This window comes from Suncus etruscus, chromosome 1 (genome assembly GCF_024139225.1).
Source record: "Suncus etruscus isolate mSunEtr1 chromosome 1, mSunEtr1.pri.cur, whole genome shotgun sequence".
In the NCBI taxonomy this organism is placed as follows: domain Eukaryota; kingdom Metazoa; phylum Chordata; class Mammalia; order Eulipotyphla; family Soricidae; genus Suncus; species Suncus etruscus.
The window spans coordinates 114,229,727-114,248,419 of record NC_064848.1 but is presented as its reverse complement, the minus strand read 5'-3'; the positions used below and the strand labels follow the sequence as shown (position 1 = coordinate 114,248,419).

General features: G+C 43.7%; 1 protein-coding gene across 1 annotated transcript in view; it reads left to right on the top strand.

Moving 5' to 3' along the window:
- PUS7 (pseudouridine synthase 7) overlaps positions 1-18,693 on the top strand; it is a 71,298-nt gene that overhangs the window by 34,766 nt on the left and 17,839 nt on the right. Inside the window, 5 exon segments of the mRNA XM_049783897.1 lie at positions 1,281-1,337; positions 1,340-1,416; positions 2,135-2,234; positions 2,237-2,262; positions 17,028-17,089. Of these exon segments, the coding sequence (XP_049639854.1) occupies positions 1,281-1,337; positions 1,340-1,416; positions 2,135-2,234; positions 2,237-2,262; positions 17,028-17,089 (322 nt within the window).

The window sequence follows — 18,693 nt, the reverse complement described above, 5'->3', positions numbered from 1 at the left end:
TGGGACACATGCTGGGAAAAGGAGTGGAGGGGAGGACAACTGGTGATGGGAAATGGCCCTGATTCATTGTCACTATGTACCTTAAATATTACTGTGAAAGATTCGTAATTCACTTTGGTCACAATAAAAATTATTAAAAGAAATAAAAGTGAGCTTGCAGGGTCAAATTTCCATTTCCAGAGCAACAACAACAAAAAGTTTAAGTATTTGCATAATTTGCCCAAATTACAACACTTAAAGGGCTTGATTCCAGATCATCAGAGTTATAACCAGAGACAAGGGACGAGACAGGATGTACAGGAATTAAGTGCCTGCCTTGCATACAGCTAGGCCCTGATTTGATTGATCCTCAGCACAGCATATGGTGTCCTGAACACCACCACTGTGAGAGAGTGACTTCTAAGCAAGAGCCAAAAGTAAGTCCTTGAATGCTGCCAGGTGTGACCAAATAAAAAGGAAGAAAGGAGATAATATCATTGAGAGATTGTTGGTTTTGTTCCTTCTGCTCTCAGGAAGCATCCCCACCAGTGGGAACTAACTGTGCTAATTGTGGCTTTTAAGTTTAGATTTTGGGGCCACATCCAACACTATTTGGCCACCATTCGGTAGGGAGTTCTGAACTTGGACCTCACGCTGGAGAGTGCAAAGCATGCACTGTAAGCCTATTCCATCCCAAGAAATGAGAATAGCTTTTACTTTTTTCTTTTTTTAAGTATTTTTGGATTTTTTTTAATTTTTGTTTTTGGCCACACTTAGCTGTGCTGAAGGATTAATCATGACAGCACTCAAATTATACCTGGCGGCACCCTCCTGTGTGTTTGGATGCACATACCTGGCTCTGGCTGGTCTTGATAATCCAGGAATTAGACCAATGATTTGCAGCTTTTTCTACACCTGCAGACCAATATACCTATCCATGAGCCCCCCCCCTTTTTTAAATTTTGTAAAATTTGCTTATTTTCTGAATTACAAGTCTTTCACAGTTATATTTAAGTACAGAGCAACAGTGAATTAGTGCAATTCTCACCACCAGTGTTAACCTCCTTCTACCACCTGTTCCGAGCATGTTTCTCTTATCTCCTCCACCCTTAGCCCCCTGAACTGCTAGTGTAACAGGTCCCTTTTGTAGTATAGCTTGTTTGTGAATTTGGGTCTCTTGATTCTATTTGTCGTTGTTAATTGGGTCTTTTTGAAGACAGCTGCCCCTAGACCCATTTTCATCCTGTCAGTATCTCACAGTCATTGTTTTTGCTTCTTCCATCTTTTACATGTTTTTTTAGAATAACACTGCACAAAGACTTGCCCACTTGAACAAGTGCTTGATCGAACTTCAAACTCGGGAATCTTCAGCTATCAGAAAAACCCTCTAAAGTTGGGAGAGCTCCAAGGGAATCATTTCACTGTTTTGTTCTCTAGGTAAAGACTAGTGGGGGAGGAGGCTAGGGATGTTGCTCAGCAGTGGAGCATTTGCCTTGCATGTGTGAGGTCCTGGGTTTGGAACTCAGTACCAGAAAAAGTAAACAAATAACTGGTGGGAATGCAGACAACAGAGGGTCTTAGTGAACCTTTATTCTCTTCCTCTTATGTGAATCTGTTCCTGACAGTTTCAGTGGTTAAGCTGAGTGAGCTATGGGAGCAAAAGATGGTGCAGCAGGGCTTGATAGAGTTAGGAGAGCTAATAATGCTCCAACATTAGCACCAAACCCCTCTAAAACTCAACCTTGAGCCAGGAGAGAACCTGGCTCCTGCAAGCACTGCTAGCAGACATACAGGGCCTGTCATTCTGGATACATTCAAAATTCAAAATTCAAAAGCAAGAGGGAAAGGTGGGAGGGTGTGCAGTGGTGAGCTCTTGTTTTAAAGGCTTTCACCTTGGGCAAAGTGAAAGACTAGAATTCTGGCGATGAAGGTGACATATACATGTAGTTAGTGCCCACAAAATTTCATTTTTAAAAGCACAACTAGAAAGATGATGTTAAGTGTAATTAGCCATAATTGGAAGAAAAAAAAACTCAGGAAGTAAAGAATATTGCAGGTCTTAGGGCAGCATGCAGAAGCCAAACTGTCTTCCGTGATATGCATTTCTGAGTGTATGGAATGGTAAATCTTCTCTGCATAACCTGAGTCCCAACAGAAACATAACAGGAACGACGAGCAAGTACACAAGCCATGATTTCTCTCAAGGAGAATTGGATTTATTAAACTACTATGGAATGCAAAGATTTGGAAAAACTACAGCTGTCCCACCTATGAAGTTGGAAGGTTTGTTTCTTTTTCTTTCCTTTTCTTTCTTTCTTTTTTTTTTTTCTTGGTTTTTGGATCACATCAGCAGTGCTCAGGACTTACCTCCAGGCTCAGCACTAAGGGATCACTCCTGGTGGTATTCAGAGGACCATAAGAGTTGCCTGGAATTGAATCCAGGCTGGCTGCAAGGTTGTACAAGGCAAGTGCCTTACCCACCTGATACTATCTATCTGGGCCCTGTTCTTTCTTTTTTAAAATGTTTTTCCTTTTGTTTTGGGGCCACAACTAGTAGTGCAGGACTTACTTTTTTTACTCTGTTCTGGGATCACTCCTGGTGGTACTCAGGAGACCATATTGGACTTGAGTCAGCCATTTGCAAGACAAGAGCCCTACCTACTGTACTATATTTACAGCCCATATTTGTCCTTACTGTTTTCTATTTTGGGGGGGGGTTTGGGCTATGCTGGCAGTGTTTAGGGATTGTTACTCCTGGCTCTGTGTTCAGGAATTACTCCTGGTAATGATCTGGGTACCATATAGGGTGCTGAGGATCCAACAAAAGTCAGCCATGTGCAAGTCACACTCTTATCTCTCCAGCCCCTCAAGTTCATTTTTTATTGAGGTAGCAGTGATTTACATGTATATAAGAGGCTTTCGATCTTAGGTGCACAATATTACTATACTGCACCCACTATCAGAGTATCATGGTACCACAATTCATTACTTATCTCAGTTCAGTGAGGTGACAACCAAGGATTTGATTTCACTACTTCCCTTGTTTTATTTATATATTATACATGAGTGAGATCATCTAAGATAGTCTTTCCTTGGGGGGGGGTGAAGTTTGGGCCACACCTGGCGGAGCTTAGTGGTTGCTACTGGCTCAGTGCTCAGAAATTGCTTCTGGCAGGCTCCGGGAACTATATGGGATGCCGGGAATCAAACCCAGGTCCTTCCCAGATCGGCCACAGGCAAAGCAAATGCTCTACCACTGTGCTGTCTTTCCGGCCCCTATCTTTTTTTTTTTAGGGTATATCTATGGAGATCTCTCAGGCCTTCCCAATCTTAGTGCAAAGGTTGATATTTTTCTCCTTGTTCTGTGCTTATAAATTACTCCTGACAAGTTCAGTGAACCATATGGAATTCTAGGGATTGAACCCAGGTCGGCCACGTGCAAGGCAAACACCGTACCTGATGTACTCTCTCCAGCCCCAGAGGCTTATTTTATTTTTTGTCTAAGGCCATATGCTGTGCCAAGGACTGAACAGAAGTATTTTTGTTTTATTGTGGATGACACACCCAGTCGTACTCAGGGGCTTCATCCCCATTGTTTGGGGTCTTTGTGTTGCTGAGGAGAGAACCTAGGTTTTTGGCATGCAAAGCATGTGTACCATCGCTCAAAACAATCTTCCTGGTCCCTTTTATTCTCTTTTAAAGATAATATAAAAAAGGCTTAAAAATATTTTTAAAAGATCAGTTCAAAAGAATCAAACCTGAGACGTAAGTTTTTCTTCCACTCTAGCAGCCCATCCAGGCTATTAATCTACTTTCATTTTTTTTTTTTTTTTTTTTTTTTTGGTTTTTGGGCCACACCCGTTTGACGCTCAGGGGTTAGTCCTGGCTATGTGCTCAGAAATCGCCCCTGGCTTGGGGGAACCATATGGGACGCCGGGGGATCGAACTGCTGGCTGTCCGTTCCTTGGCTAGCGCTTGTAAGGCAGGCACCTTACCTCCAGCGCCACCGCCCGGCCCCAATCTACTTTCATTTTTGATCATCACAGTGTGACTGAAAAAGTGACCCACCAGTGAACATTAAGCCAATTTAAGCCAGGGACACTGGACAGAGATGTTATATATATATATACTTTCTGTGGACAAGAATTTCCTAGTATCTCAGACTTGGCTCTGCCTTTCCCCTACTGTGGAAAGAAAGTAGTGGGATCAAAGATTTAGTGCAGAGGTTAAAGCACTTGCCTTGTATGCTTTCTAACCCCAGTGTAGTCCCTGGTACCACACAGTGTTCTCTGAGCACCCAAACCACCCCCTTCTTCCCCCAATCCCTCCAAGGGGAAAAGGAGTGATATGGGATCTGGTTAATTCACACAGTAAATTTTATTTTACTATTTTACTAATTTAGTTTTTGGATTTGGGGCCACATTCAGCAGTGCTTAGGGCTGAGGTTTACTCCTGACCTCTGTATTCTGGGATTTCTCCTGGCAGATTCGGGGACCAAATGGGATGCTGAGATTAATTGTGGGTCAGCCACATGCAAGGCAAGCACCCTACCTGTTGTCCTCTTGTTCCAATCTCGTGAACTTTATTTTAAGAATCCTGTAATTTGGGCCAGAGAAGTAGCAATGTGGTAGGGTTTTCGCCTTGTTCGCAGCCAACTCGGGACAGACCCAGGTTCAGTTCCCAGCGTCTCATATCGTCTCCCGAGCCTTCCAGGACCGATTTCTGAGCGAAGAGCCAGGAGAAACCCGAGCGCCGCCAGGTGTGACCTAAAAACCAAAAAATAATAATAATAATAATAATAAAATAAATCTGTAATTGGGCCAAGAAAGTAGGAAGTTCAGTGGCAGAACACTTGCCTGTGTGAGGCCCTGGGTTCTATCCTCAATACCATACATATGAGGAGAAGAGAACTCTGTAATTTCCATTTTAGGTGATAATGATTATTATTTTGGGAGTCTAGAGTCTCATAAGTAAAAACCCAGCAGTAATCATTCTCCCTGAATACCCAACACTTCCATAATTAATTCACATGGAGACTAGATGTGTGAAAGGAACGAATAGAAAATAATATAAAAGCTGGGGCCTGAGAGATAGCAAGGAGGTAAGGCATTTGCCTTGCATGCAGAAGAACAGTGGTTCGAATCCCGGCATCCCATATTGTCCCCTGAGCCTGCCAGGAGCAATTTCTGAGCGTAGAGCCAGCAGTAACCCCTGAGCACTGCTGGGTGTGACCCAAAAACAAAACAAAAAAAAAAGGAAAATAATATAAAAGATGATCTAGGGGCCAGAGATATAGCATGGAGGTAAGGCGTTTGCCTTGCATGCAGAAGGATGGTGGTTTGAATTCTGGCATCCCATATGGTCCCCTGAGCCTGCCAGGAGCAATTTCTTTTTTTTTTTTTTTTTTTTTTTTTTGGTTTTTGGGTCACACCCGGCAGTGCTCAGGGGTTACTCCTGGCTCCATGCTCAGAAATTGCTCCTGGCAGGCACGGGGGACCATATGGGACGCTGGGATTCGAACCGATGACCTCTTGCATGAAAGGCAAACGCCTTACCTCCATGCTATCTCTCCAGCCCTTTTTTTTTTTTTTTTTTTTTTTTTTTTGGTTTTTGGGCCACACCCGGCGGTGCTCAAGGGTTACTCCTGGCTGTCTGCTCAGAAATAGCTCCTGGCAGGCACAGGGACCATATGGGACACTGGGATTCGAACCAATCACCTTTGGTCCTGGATCGGCTGCTTGCAAGGCAAACACCACTGTGCTATCTCTCCGGGCCCCAAGCTCTTTGACTACAGCCACCTACCTTGCACAGGTGAGGCTGAATCCACTCTCCACTGCTCCCTGCTGTTTTGTTTTGTTTTTTTTTTTTTGGTTTTTTTTTTTGGGCCACACCCTGTGACGCTCAGGGGTTACTCCTGGCTATGCGCTCAGAAGTTGCTCTTGGCTTCTTGGGGGACCATATGGGACGCCGGGGGATCGAACTGCGGTCCGTCCTAGGCTAGCGCAGGCAAGGCAGGCACCTTACCTCCAGCGCCACCGCCCGGCCCCCTCAGGAGCAATTTCTAAGCTTAGAGCCAGGAGTAACCCCTGAGCACTGCTGGGTGTAACCCAAAAAAAAACAAACAAAAAAGATGATCTAGCTTAGTAGTTTTTATTTTTAAACTCTTTGTTTTGTGTTCCATAAATAATGTAAATATACCAACAGAAGCAATAGAGAACTTATCCAGGAATGAAAACTGCATATTTTTTAAATTCGTGTAGTCAGTTTAGAATTCTAAACCAACAATTTTCATAACTTAAGAATATTTTCTGAAGTCAAGGCATCCCACTGTTTTCACTTTTTTTTTCTGAGGGAAAAAATTAGACCTCAATGTATAGTTTAAGCTGGAAGAGTGGACTAGAGAGATAGTACAAGAGATAAGGCATTTGCTTGCATGTACCAGGTGTGACACAAATTCCACACTGTCCCCAAAATTAAGGCCTGGAGATATGTTACAGAGGTTGACACTTACCCTCACATATAACTAGCTCCAGTTGGTTCCCCAGCCCATCTCAAGCACCCTCTCCCAAATAAACATTGAAGTGTGATTTGTATCCAAAATATTGTATAGATTCTTATATTTCAAAAGCAAAACAATCAGCAGCAGCCCAATCTGAAAATGGACAAAGAATCTGAACACTTATCCAAACAGCAAGAATAACCACTGAAAACATTGAACATCACTGATCCTTAAGGCAAAACAGCTCAAAACCTAATAAATGATCTATTTGCATAAGTGCTACTACAGTGAGTTTTGGCTAAATTAAGAGCCAGAGGTGCCGGAGCGATAGCACAGTAGTAGGGCATGCAGCCTATCAAGGACAGACCTTGGTTTGGTCCCTTGCGTCCCATATGGTCCCCCAAACCAGGAGCAATTTCTGTGTGTGTGTGTGTGTGTGTGTGTGTGTGTGTGTGTGTGTGTTTGGGTCACACTCGGCAGTGCTCAGGGGTTATTCCTGGCTCCAGGCTCAGAAATTGCTCCTGGCAGGCACGGGATGCCAGGATTCGAACCGATGACCTCCTGCATGAAAGGCAAACACTTTACCTCCATGCTCTCTCTCCAGTCCCAGGAGCAATTTCTGAGCACATAGCTAGGAGTAACCCCTGAGCATCACCAGGGTGTGGCCCAAAAGCAAAAAAATAAAATTAATTAAAAGCCACAATAATGATTTTTTTTTGTGTGTGAGATGTAGAAACCCTCATGCAAAAGTGGCTGGAATGTAAAGCAATACAATTCTCCTGATGGATGATAGTTGCTATAGAACACAGTGGTTGGATTCCTAGGTATTTATGTCCAAGAGAATGTGTCCACAAATATATTCACACAAATATTAATAGCAATTAAAAATGTTAAAACAGAGGGCCAGAGAGATAGCATGGAGGTAGAGCATTTGCCTTGCATGCAGAAGGACAGTGGTTTGAATCCCGGCATCCCATGTGGTCTCCTGAGCCTGCCAGGAGCGATTTCTGAGCATAGAGCCAGGAGTAACTCCTGAGCACTGCCGGGTGTGACCCAAAAACAACAACAAAATGTTAAAATAGGGGCTGCAGAGATAGCACAAAGGTAGGGCAATTGCCTTGCATGCAGCCGATCCAGGATGGATGGTGGTTCGAATCCCTGCATCTGATATGATCCCCCATGCCTGCCAGGAGCGATTTCTGAGTGCAGAGCCAGGAGTGCTGCCGGGTGTGTGACACACACACACACACACACACACACACACCACACCACACACACACACACACACACACACACACACCACTAGCATCTGGTGAATGGAAAATTTAAATGTGGTCTATCCATACAGTTTCATAGTGGTAGAAAGGAAGAAAATACTGATACAGGCTACATATAACAATGAGTGAGCCTTGAATATGTTACATTAAGTGTAATCAGTTCATCATAAAAAATGACACATTGTTTGATTTATTCATCTCAAATTTCCAGAATAGGCAAAACTACAGAGACAAGTGATTAATATATTAATAGTTGTCTAGCTCCAGGCCTGATGTAATGGGAGTAGGCTGGTTCCTCAGAAGATTAAATACAATTACCTATGATCCAGCAATTCCTTTCCTAGATATGTTTCCAAAATTAGTGAGAGCAAATAGTGAATAGGTAATTATATAGTGATGTTCTTATTAGTCACCATAATCAAAAGGGGGAAGCAATTTATTGACTGAATGGGTAAACAAACCATGGAATATCACTCATCTTCCAGACTCATGGCACAGTATAAATTACCCTGGAAAGAATATGCTAAATGAAAGAGGCCAGTCAGAAGAGATAAACATTGACCTAGTTTTTCTGCTTAAGTCTCTCACAGTAGTCAACAGTTCCAGACTGAAAGTAGACGGGTGGCTGCCAGCACCTGGAGGAACAGAGACTGAGAAGCCATTGAAATCAATCATTTGAAGTTCCATGAAAGAATGTGGGGAATATTCTGGGGGGTGTTTTGTGCACCCACACCACCCATGTACAAAGTCATGTACCTGCTTAGAGCATTCACCATCGTATTAGTCAATTTTCTATACATATATTACCACAAATGTTTGAAAAAGAAGAAGGTGGATGGAGGAAAGTTAAGTCACAAAAGAAGAATACAGTTCTTTTGGAGCTACACTCAACTGTGCTCAGGACTTACTTTTGGCTCTGCACTCAGAAATCACTCAGCTGGCCGGAGCAGTGGCTCAGGGCACACTAGCCTAGGAAGTACCGTGGTTCAATCCCCCAGCGTCCCATTTGGTCCCCCAAACTAGGAGCGATTTCTGAGCACATAGACAGGAGTAACCCCTGAGCGTCACTGGGTGTGGCCCAAAACCCCCCCAAAAAAAACCAGAAATCACTTTTTTTTTTTTTTTTTTTTTTTTGGTTTTTGGGCCACACCCGGTGTTGCTCAGAGGTTACTCCTGGCTGTCTGCTCAGAAATAGCTCCTGGCAGGCACGGGGGACCATATGGGACATCGGGATTTGAACCAACCACCTTTGGTCCTGGATCGGCTGCTTGCAAGGCAAACGCGGCTGTGCTATCTCTCCAGGCCCCAGAAATCACTCTTGAGCAGATGTAGGGTATCAGGGATTGAATCTGAATCCATGGAGCCTGAGAGATAGCACAGCGAGAGGGTGTTTGATTTGCATGCAGCCAATTCAGGATGGAGGGTGGTTTGAATTCCGGCTTCTCATATGGTCCCCCATGCCTGCCAGGGGCGATTTCTGAACGCAGAGCCAAGGGTAACCCCTGAGCACCACCAGGTGTGACCCAAAAGCCCCCCCCCCCCCAAAATCTGGGTCCATGACATGCAAGGCAAATAACATTTCTCCATCTCCATAGAAAACAATCTTGGGGCCCGTGAAGTGGCGCTAGAGGTAAGGTTCTACCTTGCAAGTGCTAGCCAAGGAAGGACCGAGGTTCGATCCCCCGGCATCCCATATGGTTCCCCCAAGCCAGGGGCAATTTCTGAGCGCTTAGCCAGGAGTAACCCCTGAGCATCAAACAGGTGTGGTCCGAAAAATCAAAAAAAAAAAGAAAAAAGAAAACAGTCTTTTTTTTTTTTTTTTTGGTTTTTGGTTTTTGGGCCACACCCGGTAACGCTCAGGGGTTACTCCTGGCTATGTGCTCAGAAGTTGCTCCTGGCTTGGGGGACCATATGGGACACCGGGGGATCGAACCACGGTCCGTCCAAGGCTAGCGCAGGCAAGGCAGGCACCTTACCTTTAGCGCCACCGCCCGGCCCCAAGAAAACAGTCTTAATATCTGCTATCTGGTCCATAACTCCTAATGTTGATTGGGGGGCCATGTGGTAATAGGATTAAAGTCAGTCCTCCTATATGCAGGCATGCATTAGCCCATTGAACTGTCTTTCCTACCCACATATTCTATATTCATATGGAAGCCATGGCAGAATATATATTCAGCATGTGTTATGTCACTATAGTTTCAGCATGGCAGAGTACATATTAGGTATGCTTATTAAGCATAGCTTCTTCTAGTACTATAGAATTGCCAACAGCAGGAAATCTGTTAATATTATTCACTGCTGTAGTAGATTTTGAAATCTATAAGTATATCAATACATACGAAAGTATATTTTTACAATTAATAGGTAGAAATGATTAATAAGGGAAAAAGCAGAAAAAGTAGAAAAGGGTTTTCTTTTTCTTTTTCTTTTTTATTTTTGGACGACACCTGGTAACTCTCAGGGGTTACTCCTGGCTATGCGCTCAGAAATTGCTCCTGTCTTGGGGGACCATATGGGATGCTAGAGGATCGAACTGCAGTCTGTTCTAGGCTGGCGTACTCAAAGCAGATCGTCTTACCTCTTGTGCCACCTCTCCAGCCCCAGGTTTTTCTTTTTTAATTTTTTTGGAGGATTGGGTTTTGGGGTCACACAGCGGCGGCGCTCAGGGGTTACTCCTGGCTCTGCGCTAAGAAATCACCCCTGACAGGCACAGGGGAATGGGATGTCGGAATTCGAACCACCGTCTGTCCTGGATCGACTGTGTGCAAGGCAAATATCCTGCTGCTGTGCTATCTCTCGGCCCTAATTTAATTTAATTTTATTAAAACCATTGTGATTTACAAATTCCTTCATAGTTGGTTTTCAGACATACAATGAATCAGCACCAAACCCACCAGCAGAGTCAGTCTCCCTTCACCATGTTCCCAGAGTGTATTCCATACTATCATCCTTTGTCCCCCAGCCTGTCAATATAATAGGTCATTTAGATTACTTGGAACTGGAGTGATAGCACATCGGTAGGGCATTTGTCTTGCATGTAGAGGATCCAGGACAGACCTGGGTTTGATTCCCAGCATCCCATATAGTCACTGTAGCTTGATTTATGAGCACAGAGCCAGGAGTAACCCCTAGCGCCACCAGGTGTTGCCCCAAAACAAAACAAAAAAAATTTTTTTTTCTTTTTTTGGTTTTTGGGCCACACCCGGCGGTGCTCAGGGGTTACTCCTGGCTGTCTGCTTAGAAATAGCTCCTGGCAGGCACAGGGGACCATATGGGACACCGGGATTCAAACCAACCACCTTTGGTCCTAGATCGGCTGCTTGCAAGGCAAACGCCGCTGTGCTATCTCTCCGGGCCCACAAAAAATTTTTTTAAAAAATCAAGTTTAGATTGTTAGAGTTTGTCTCTTGATTTTTTGTGTGTGTGTGTGTTTTAGTTTTGGGTTTTGGGTCACTCCTAGCAGGCTCAAGGGACCATATAGGATGCCATTATTTGAACCACCGACCTTCTGCATGAAAGGCAAACATCTTACCTCCATGTTATCTCTCCGGCTCCAGATTCTTGATTGTTGTTGACTTTGGCTCAGATATTTAGTTCTGTCCTTCTTTTCTTTTTTTTTTTTTTTTTTTTTTTGGGTTTTGGTTTTTGGGCCACACCCGTTTGACGCTCAGGGGTTATTCCTATGCACTCAGAAATCGCCCCTGGCTTGGGGGGACCATATGGGACGCCGGGGGATCGAACCGTGGTCCGTCCTACGCTAGCGCTTGCAAGGCAGACACCTTACCTCTAGCGCCACCTTCCCAGCCCAGTTCTGTCCTTCTTTTAATCTTCACCAATGCACCTGAGACCTTTTGGCCCCTGGCCCCTATCCTTTCTTTTGTTTTTTTCTTTTTTTGTTTGTTTGTTTTGGTTTTGGGGCCACACCCGGCGGTGCTCAGGGCTTACTCCTGGCTGTATGCTCAGAAATAGCTCCTGGCAGGCACGGGGGACCATATGGGACGCCAGGATTCGAACCAATCACCTTAGGTTCTGGGTCAGCTGCTTGCAAGGCAAACGTCGCTGTGCTATCTCTCTGGCCCCTGGCCCCTATCCTTTCATATTTGTGTTTCTCCTTCTCCACAGTTTCTCTCCTTCTCCTTGCAATACTTGGGCCAAGGTTGTTCAAAAAAAAAAAAACTCCCATTGAGACCATTGCATTTCTTCATAGTTATTCTAAATACCACATACAAGTGATATCATTCTGTATTTATCCTTTTTCTGGTTACATCCATGTTGCAGCAGATTGCATGATTGTACCATTCCTTACAGCTATGAAGTATCCCATTGTATATATTTACACACCTTCAAGATCCACTCATCTAGGTTGATTTTAAATCTTTTTTTTTTTTTTTTTTTTTTTTTTGTGGTTTTTGGGTCACACCCGGCAGTGCTCAGGGGTTATTCCTGGCTCCAGGCTCAGAAATTGTTCCTGGCAGGCACGGGGGACCATATGGGACGCCGGGATTCGAACCGATGACCTCCTGCATGAAAGGCAAACACCTTACCTCCATGCTATCTCTCCGGCCCCTGATTTTAAATCTTAACTATTGTACTGAGTGTTACAATGAAAAGCAGTGTGCAAGCCTGGAGAGATAGCACAGCGGCGTTTGCCTTGCAAGCAGCCGATCCAGGACCAAAGGTGATTGGTTCGAATCCCTGTGTCCCATATGGTCCCCCATGCCTGCCAAGAGTAACCCCTGAGCACCACCAGGTGTGGCCCAAAAACCAAAAAAAAAAAGAAAAGAAAAGAAAAGAAAAGCAGTGTGCATACAACCTTTTGGATCTATCCTGGGGATAGATCCCCTAAAGAAGGATTGCTGGGTCGTATGGCAGCTCAATTTTGAGTTACTGAGAACCCTATACTATACGAGGCAGCATTCCCACCAGTGGTGGATGAGAATTCCTTTCTCTCCACATCTCCTCCAACAGAGATTATTCTCAGTATTTTTATTTGTTTAATATTGTTTATTTGTTTCTTTGGGGGGGGGCTCCACACCTGGTGGTGCTCAAGGGTTACTCCTGGCTCTGCGTTCAGAAATCATGCCTGGCAGGCTCGGGGACCATATGGGACGCTGGGAATCAAACCGCAGTCCATCCTGCGTTGGCTGCATGCAAGGCAAATGCCCTACCATTATGATATCGCTCCAGCCCCTGTTCCCAGTATTTTTTGATATGTTCCATCCTCACTGGTATAAGATATCTCACTGTTGTCTTAATTTGGATTTCTCTAATGATAAATGATGATGAGCATTTTTCATGTGTCTGTTGGCCATCTGTTTTTGGTCTTCCTCAGAGAGGTGTCTATTCATTTTCTCTCCCCATTTTGTTTTTGGTTTGGTTTGGTTTTTGGGCCACACCTGGCGGTTCTCAGGTTTTACTCCTGGCTCTGTGCTCAGAACTGCTCCTGGCAGGATCGAGGGACCATATGGGATGCTGGGAATCCAACCCATATCTGTTCTTTGTTGGCCGCATGCAAGGCAAAAGCCCTACCACTGTGCTATCTCTCTGTCCCCATCTCTACCCATTTTTTGATTTTTTTTTTTTTAGGTTTTATGGAGTTAACTTTTGTGAGTACTTTGTATAGCCTATATATCAAACTTTTATCTTATGTGTTGAGTGCAAATTTTTTCTCCCGTTTAGTTAGCTGTTTAGCCCTTGTTTCTTTTGCTATACAGAAACTTTTTAGTTTGGTGTATCCCTATTTATTCAGATTTGATGCTCTAGCCCTTGCCATTGGCATCCTATCATTGGAGACTTCTTTTTTTTTTTTTGGTTTTTGGGCCACACCCGGCGATGCTCAGGGGTTACTCCTGGCTGTCTGCTCAGAAATAGCTCCTGGCAGGCACGGGGGACCATATGGGACACCGGGATTTGAACCAACCACCTTTGGTCCTGGATCGGCTGCTTGCAAGGCAAACACCGCTGTGCTATCTCTCCGGGCCCTGGAGACTTCTTTAAGGTATAAGTTTTGAAGTGTTCTGCCTGTGTTTTCTTCAATGAACTTTATGGATTCAGGTCTAATCTCAGAGTCTTTATTAAACACTTTGAGAGAAAAGTTTTTCTAAGCGGGATTCCAGGACTAGAAAAGAATGTTTTGTTAGGAGTTGGAGAGAAAGTACAGTGGGTCGAGTGCTTGCTTGCTGTGGCTACCTAGGTTTGATCTGTGGTATCCCATATGATCTCCTAAGCCTATCAGGAGTGATACCTGAATATAGAGCCAGGAGTAAGCCCTGAGCATCTCTGGGTGTGGCCCAAAAACCAAAAGACAAAAAAAGAAAGAAAGCTACTTTTCCCATATACTGTTTAGACTTTATTTCTATAAGGGCCTATCCTGGCTAGTGAACCCACAGACTCTGCTGTGTTCCATGAGGGCCATCAGGCATCCCACTCAACTATGATTTCATGACATACCTGAGGCCCCATGGAGTCAAGGATCGAGCTCAGGATCTTGTACATGGAAGGCACATGCTCTGCCACTTATTTTTTGCATGGCACTGGTTTGTTTTTTTGTTTGTTTGTTTTTGGGTCACACCCGGCAGTGCTCAGGGGTTACTTCTGCCTCTGCATTCAGAAGTCACTCCTGGCAGACTCGGGACCATATGGAATGCCGGGGATCAAACTGGAGTCTGTCCAGTGTTGGTTGTTTGGAAGGCAAATGCCCTACTGCTGTGCTATCGCTCCGACCCCTATTATTCATTTATTTTTGAGTTTTGGGACCACATCCAGTAGTGTTCAGGGTTCATTCCTGCCAGTGTTCTGTGAACTATAGATATAATGCCAGGGATCAAACTGGGATATAAACCATGTGTAGAGCAAGTGCCTTAACCCTGATATTATCTTTCTAGCCTTTATTTGTTTTTGTTTTGGGGTCACATCCAGCAATGCTTAGGACTTTCTTTTGCCTCTGATCAGGGATCATTCCTGGTAGTCTGAGAGGGCCATATGGAGTGCAAGAAATTGAACCTAGACCAGTTCTGTGCAAGACAAGTGTCTTACCTACTGTACTGTCTCTCCAGCCTTAGTTTTTTAAAAAATATATTATTTATTTAACAAGATTATAGTTGGGTTACAGTCACAAACAGAACACCCCCCTTCACCAGTGTAACATTCCCCCTCCTAATGCCCCCCTTTCTTATTTAGTTTTAATAAGCATCTTTAACTGTTCTAATCAGTAAAAAAAGGATACACAGGAAGGATAGAAGATAAATTGTATTTATTCTGTTTTCAGAGACATTTCACTCAGAGAACAAGATTCTTGCTTTGTATTGGTTGCTCTGGGTTTAGTACCCAGCACTGTATGGTCCCCAAGTACTTGCCAGGATTTGCCCCAAGAACCATGAGTTATGGCCCCAAAGGGGGCTTAAGAAGGAAAAAAAAGGGAATGTGAGGTCAGAGCTATAATATAGCATGTAGGGCACTTGCCTTGCATGGGATTGACCCGGGTTTGATCCCTGGTGTCACATATGGTCCCCTGAACATTTCCAGGAGTAATTTTTGAGTGCAGAGCCAGGAGTAAAGCCCTGAGCATCTTCGTGTGTGCCCGAAAACAAACGAGAAAAGGAAAATATTTCATCACAGGGCAAGAAAAGCTTTGTGAAAGTTCAAGTAAGTTTGGGGATGTGAAGGCTTGAGTTGGTTAACACAAGTTTTGGTAGTACTAATTTGTACTATTATAGCATCTTAAAGCTAAAATGATACTAAATGTTATGGGTAGAGCCAGAGAGAGAGCACAATGGGCTGTTCAAGCTTTGTATTCAGGAGGCCAAAGCTCAATTTCTCAAGTACTGCTGGAGCAAATCCTGAGCACAGCCAGGAGTAGCCCTTGAGCACTTTTTGGTCTGGCCCCCAAAGCTAACTAAAAGAAAATAGTGTTTTTCTTTTAATTTGGGGGAGGGCTACTGGTGGACACACCAGTAGTACTTGGGACCTACTTTAGGAGTGCCTTTAGGGGACCCTATATGTTACCAGGGATTGAACCCAGAAAGATCAAATGCAAGGCAAGTACCCTACACACTTTACTATCACTCTGGACCCTCTTCAGTTTTTATAGTTTTTTAGCATTTAAATTTAAAATATATATCATACTAATTTTGGATTTTATTTTATTTGGTGGGGCCACACCCAAAAGTGTTCAGGGATTACTCCTGCCTCTGCACTCAGTAAGTACAACATTTTTCGTTCTACAAGACGCACATAGATTTTAGACAAGGAAAACAAGAAAAAAATATTCTAAAGCAAATGGTGCAACGCAAGTTGACCTTAGGAAACGGCGATGGGCAACAACCAACCTGCGAGGCCGAAGTTTGTTTATGCCAGTCCACAGCTGGTTAAACTCATTTACCTAACTTTTTTACATCAGAAAATAAAAAACAGGCCGGGGTGATAGCACAGCAGTAGGACATTTGCCTTGCATGTGCCTGATTCTGGACAGACCTCAGTTCTATCCCCTGGCATACCATATGGTCCCCTGAGCCAGGAGCAATTTTTGAGCGCATAGCCAGGAGTAACCTCTGAGTGTCATCGGGTGTAGGTAGGTAGGTAGGTGGGTGGGTAGGTAGGTAGGTAGGTAGCAATTTCTGAGCCTATAGCTAGGAGTAACCTCTGTCATCGGGTGTTGGTAGGTAGGTAGATAGGTAGGTAGGTAGGGAGGTAGGGAGGGAGGTAGGGAGGTGGGTGGGTGGGCGGGTAGGTAGGTAGGTAGGTAGGAAAGAAGGGAAGGAAAAGAAAAGTATATTTTTAAGAGGCCAGAGTGGTGGCACAAGTGGTAGGGCATTTGCCTTGCACTTGCTAACCTAGGACCAACTATGGTGGTTTGATCCCCTGGCATCCCATATGGTCCCCCCCAAGCCAGTAGCGATTTCTGAGCATCACTGGGTATGGCCCCAAAAAAAGCCCCCACATTTTTTAAATACATTTTCATTAATATAAAAAAATAAAAGTCGCAGCAGCAATCAAATAGTCTTAAATGAAAGCTCTATATGTGACGGTGAAAGTTCATTAACCTGACTGCTTGTAATCATGGACATTTCCCCCATCTTTTGGGGGGTGAAATTGCATCTTATGTATGAAAAATATAGTATTCCTGGCAGGTTCTAGGGACCTTTGAGTTGTCGGTGGTTGAGAGCCAGGAGTTAGTCCTGAGAACTGCAGGGTGTGGCCCCAAAATCAAAACAAAAACCTTTTTAAAGTACCTTAAAATGTAAAATTAAATTAATGTTATTTAATTATAGAGCTATACTTCAAAATTCCTGGGCTGAAGTCATGGATTTAATACTGAAACCCCGTTCTGGAGGTGAGAATAAAATTCTTATTAAGAAAAAAATAGAATATATGGTCATATTTACAAAATTGCTTTATATAGTTATATGTGTAAATTACTACTCCAAGTTGAGGTAGTTATTTCTTGGTTTGAAGTTGTTTTTTCAATTAGGTATGTTTGGTTTAGTTTAAGGACCATAATCCATCTGAGTTTGGGTTTTACTTCTGACTCTGTTCAGCGGTCACTCCTAGAGTGCTCAGGGGACCATCAAGGGTATCAGGAATTGAGCCAAGGTCACCCACAATGCAAAGAAGCACCTGAACTGATGTACTTTTCTCTGGCCTTTGATTCTGATTTTGTTCTTGTGTGTTTTGAGTCATAGTTTTGGGCTACTCTTGGCACTATGCTTAGGAGCATGTTTGGGGTGTGGAAGGACACATCCATTCAGAGCTAGGGATTGAACCTAGTGCTCCCAAGTGCAAAGCAAGAGATTCAGCCTCTTGAACTATCTCCCTAGCCATTAGGTTTGGTTTGGGGCTCCATATAGTGGTGCTCAGAGGCTTTTTCTGTCTGTGATTGCAGTTTGCTCTGGATGGTACTAAAGGATCTACTGGATATAGAACCTTGACTTTCTGTATTCAAAGCCTGCACTCAGCCCTTTGAGCTCTCTCCTTGATTCCTCATTTCCTCTTCTTTTTCTTCTTCTTCTTCTTTTTTTTTTTTTTTTAATTTTATTGAAACCACTGTGATTTACAGTCCTTCAGATTTGGGTTTCAGACATACAATGGATCAAGGCCAATCCTACCACCAGTTTGACCTCCCTCTACCAATGTTCCCCAAGTACATCCTATACCAATCCCCTTCTGCCCCCTAGCCTCCCAGTATAACAAGCCTGTTTTTTTTGTTTGTTTTTTTTTTTTTTATTTAGATTGTTAAAGTTTGGGTCTCTTGATTCCATTGTTGTTGCCTTTGGTTTAGATATTTAGTTCCGTCCTTTTTTTTTTTTTTTGTTTTTGGGCCACACCCAGCGATGCTCAGGGGTTACTCCTGGCTGTCTGCTCAGAAATAGCTCCTGGCAGGCACGGGGGACCATATGGGACACCGGATTTGAACCAACCACCTTTGGTCCTGGATCGCTGCTTGCAAGGCAAACGCCGCTGTGCTATCTCTCCGGGCCCAGTTCCGTCCTTTTTAACACTACTAATGCACCTTAGTCCTCATTTCTATACTTTTGTTTTTGGTCTTGAGCATAAAACTTAGGGCTGCATGCACTTTACCGTGGAATTATATCTTAAACCTTTTCCAGAAATTTGAGCATATTTATATTCAAGTTACTGTTTATAATTTTGTTGTTGTTTGGTCTTTGTTTTGGGCTACAGTTTGCAATTCTCAGGGATTATTTTGGCTCTGCACACAGGAATCACTCCTGGCAGTATTCAGGGAACAATATGGGATCAAACTTGGGTTGGTCATATGCAAGGCAAGCACCCTACCCACTATACTGTCTCTTCAGCCCCCAATTATTTTTTTTTAATACAGTGATGATTAGGAATCTGTATGGTGCCCAAGATCATACCTGGGCCTTATACACATAAGTCACGTGCTCTGACACTTGGGCCTCATCACCAGTCCTAATT